General features: G+C 44.8%; 1 protein-coding gene across 1 annotated transcript in view; it reads right to left on the reverse strand.

The window, feature by feature from the left end:
- GOLIM4 (golgi integral membrane protein 4) overlaps positions 1–3740 on the reverse strand; it is a 92110-nt gene that overhangs the window by 12851 nt on the left and 75519 nt on the right. Inside the window, exons 12-13 of the mRNA XM_023516016.1 lie at positions 3342–3451; positions 131–298 (exon numbers count right to left, since the gene is read on the reverse strand). Coding sequence (XP_023371784.1) covers positions 131–298; positions 3342–3451 — 278 coding nt within the window. The remainder of the gene's footprint in view (positions 1–130; positions 299–3341; positions 3452–3740) is intronic.

Here is a 3740-nt window from a genome sequence, read left to right on the forward strand (position 1 = left end):
CACCAAATTCAGGCATTTATTACAATACCCTGGTTACAGCCCCCTTCCCAGTGGCACCGGCTCACCACCAAATTCAGGCATTTATTACAATACCCCGGTTAAAGCCCCCTTCCCAGTGGCACCTGCTTACCACCAAATGTTCCCCCATTTCTGTGTCCTCTTGCTTGTGATGACTTGGCTTTTGCTCTTCATTTTCATCTGGCAAATTGTCTTCTCTCACTTGCTCAGCTTCCTCAAACTCATCCTCACCTTGATTATTAGGGTCATCTGCTGGGTTTATATCCTCCACAGCTGCCCTCTGTAAAAGTTTAAAGAAAGGAACCACCACTTCAAGTTTCATTCTGTTTGAAAGGCCACACACAGGCAGAAAATGAAATCGCCCTTCACCAGCCTGTCCAGATCCATCCTTGCCAAGACTCACAGGCATCAGATATCACACTGTCTGATGTTGTATGTTCTAACTGTCCAATGAGACAACTCCCGCTTTCCAGGTCAGAGGCTCATTAATCAGAATGAAGTGCAAATAGCACCTTCTTTTCTGCAAGGGACTCCAAAGAAGTCCTCAGAACTCTACCGACACAAGTAATGTGGACATGACTTAATAGACAACAAGAAAAAATACCTAGTAAAAGTCAGAGGACCACGTAGGCAAAAAATAAAAAAAAAAAATCAATAGTAATTTAGGTGGGAAATTTAGATGGGCAGATACTAACTCCTTTCACTCCTACGATGATTTTCATACAGACAAACTTCCAAGTTCAAGCAATGTTTAACATGTAAGCAGGTGAAAAGTAGCTGAAAGAAAAGGAGGCCCACAAGAGAAACAGCTCACGAAGATCTGAAAAGGAGACAAGGAAACGGCCAACTCAAACATAAACGGTCAGTTTCCAATATGGATCACATTGTTGATCAGCAAACACCACACAAATCCGAGAGACCTTGGACTGGCCAGGGATGGCAGACAAAAGATCTGAGCTACCCTGTTTTGGGGACACTCCCAGGTAGTTCTCGGTTACTGTGTTCAACAAATGCCCTTCACACATTATCAACTTGAGACTTATTTCAATTTTCCACTTAAGCTCCCAAAGCGTTTTTCAAATAATACACGTCCTGACAGAGATTCAGACTTCACAGTCTGAGCTGCACAGGAACCGGTGACGCTTGTCACGAGCTTCCCTAGTCACTCCCAGGTCACAGCAGGCCACTTGCTAAAGCCGTGAATGCTTCAGGAGATGCTGAAGCCACAGAGCGGGATTCGGTCTCTATCAGGATTCCTCAGATGAGACTCCACTTCAGTTCACTTAAGAACCTTGATCATGTTCAGGAGCTCAGATAGTCTCAGCTCCTCTACACAGTGTGCAGGTCCCCGGCCACGCATTTTATCCAAGTGTGGATGACGCCTTCCCTGGGCATGTGGAGGGGACAAATCATCACCCTCACTCTGAACTTTAATTCCTCCACCATCTCTCTGGGCATGTGGAGGGGACAAATCATCAACCTCACTCTGAACTTTAATTCCTCCACCATCTCTTGTCATAATGAATTTTCTTTGGTGCATTATCAATAATTTGTATAGAAATACAGGATACAGTAACATATTTCCTTTTTAAAAAGTACCAAATATCTTTTTAAAAAGTTCATAAAAATGTAGACACAAGCCCAACTCCGACTGTGTGATAAGGTCGACTTAACAGGCACGGTTGTTACAGTCACATAACCTTAGATAAGACCAACAGAGGGCAAGTGGGGTTAACAATTTCTAATTAAAAGAAGGCAGGGCAGAAATGTCAGTGTTCCCCACATGTTCCCCAGAACAAATAAACAGATGATCGGAAAATAAAGGGTCAACAATAATCGAAGTCCACAGAAGTCCCCGGTCCCTCTCATGTACACTCACGGGTTGCTGCACATGTATCTTCTCGGTCTCATACACACCTGCTCTCAAGTTCCTGCTCTTTCCTGAAAATATTCCAGGGCTGGGTTCCCTGGACCATACTTCCCAAAATGCTGAAGCAGAGGACGGAGGGAAAGGGGTTCTGGCAAACCTCAGTGCAAGTTAAGCAGAAACGCCACTGTCCTCACAGGGGCTGTAAGGGGCTAGCAGGAAATCTCTGTGGATGATAACTCAGTGGATATTAATCCACTGGCTCAATATAAACGGGGCCTGCATGATAACGCAGACTGAATGTCTTTAACAGTGTAGTTGATTTACTGGTAAATGACAGAAGAGCTGAAGTAAGTGGTAAGAGTTTCTACACACAAGAACAGACTCACTCAACATCTGCACGCCTCACTGGCAGGTAGGGCCAAGGCTGGACCACACAGCTGGACTGGAGTGGCTGTTCTTTTTTGGTAATTACAAACAACAGTGCTGGTTATTAAGTGTCTACTTATGTATAATGTAAAATTTCTATCTCATGAAACCTGAGAAACTCTTTTTATATTCTGAACCATGTATCCTTATTCATACTCAGTAGAACCTCCGTAGCTGACCACCCCCTTAAATTGATCTGATTTTCATAGACTGGACCTATAAGGCCTAGTTCCTTATCTTGGCCATATCCTTATGTTGGCCACTTTGTTACAGTCCCTTGGACAGTCGACTACAGACGGTCTACTCATTTTAAAGACCATCACTGGATAGCTGGGAGATGACAGGTCACACACCACCCCTTCAGCCCTAGCAGAGTGCTCAGCATGCTTTGGAAGCTGAGTTTCCTTTGCCTGGTCCCCTCTTCCACTTCCACACTTGCCTTTCACGCCCTGCCCCTGCAACTTCCACCTTTCAGAGTTTCCACGTATTTCAACGCCTCTTGAATTTGCTTTTCTAGGTTTTCAACTTATTAACCAAAAAATTCCCAGATAAAAAATCCTGGGATTCTGTTTCTCAGAGCAACATTTCCTCTGCCTGTTCGCACACATACACCACGGCTCACAGTCAGAAACACTGCTCGTATGTAACTATGCAAGCCCCTTCCATCTAACTATGCAAGCCCCTGTATGTAACTGTGCAAGTGTAACTACACTGCCTGTAACTCTGCAAGCCCCCTTCCGTCTAACTATGCAAGCCCCTGTATGTAACTCTGCAAGCCCCCTTCCGTCTAACTATGCAAGCCCCTGTATGTAACTATGCAAGCCCCCTTCCGTCTAACTATGCAAGCCCCTGTATGTAACTGTGCAAGTATAACTACACTGCTTGTAACTATGCAAACCCCCTTCCGTCTGTGCTGATGAAATAACAGACATTTCTGGGGCCCAAGGCTGGGTGAGCCAAACTTTCAAGTTGCCCTCCTCCTCCTCCGGAATTTGCAAGTGTCAGGACCAGAGGCAAGCTCACTCACGTCTGCCTCAGACTCAGGATCAGCTTCGGGGGGCCCTGGTTCGCCAGGCTCATGTCTGTTTCCTGGGTCTCCTTCTGCTTCATCTTGGTGGGGGTTGTCTCTTTCATAGGCTGGCAAATAAATCAAAGGAATTAAAATCAGCCCTGAACAAATCAAATAGGCGTCTTCCTTTTTGAGTCAAGGAAAGGCTACCAGTGGATTTCACTCTATCAACCCATCTCTCTCCACCTCAGTTAACTCAGCGTAAGTCTGTTTCAGCTTTTCTAAATAAAGTTATATCCTTTACCCAGACTGTGTGAAGAGATGGTATGGAGGGGCAATGCGACCCCAAACTTCTAAAACAAATATTGGTAACAAAAGGTGCAATTTTCCCTCTACTATGCAAAAAAAAAAAAAAAA

Source organism: Otolemur garnettii, unplaced genomic scaffold (genome assembly GCF_000181295.1).
Source record: "Otolemur garnettii isolate 467f Iridium unplaced genomic scaffold, OtoGar3 scaffold00084, whole genome shotgun sequence".
Taxonomy (NCBI): domain Eukaryota; kingdom Metazoa; phylum Chordata; class Mammalia; order Primates; family Galagidae; genus Otolemur; species Otolemur garnettii.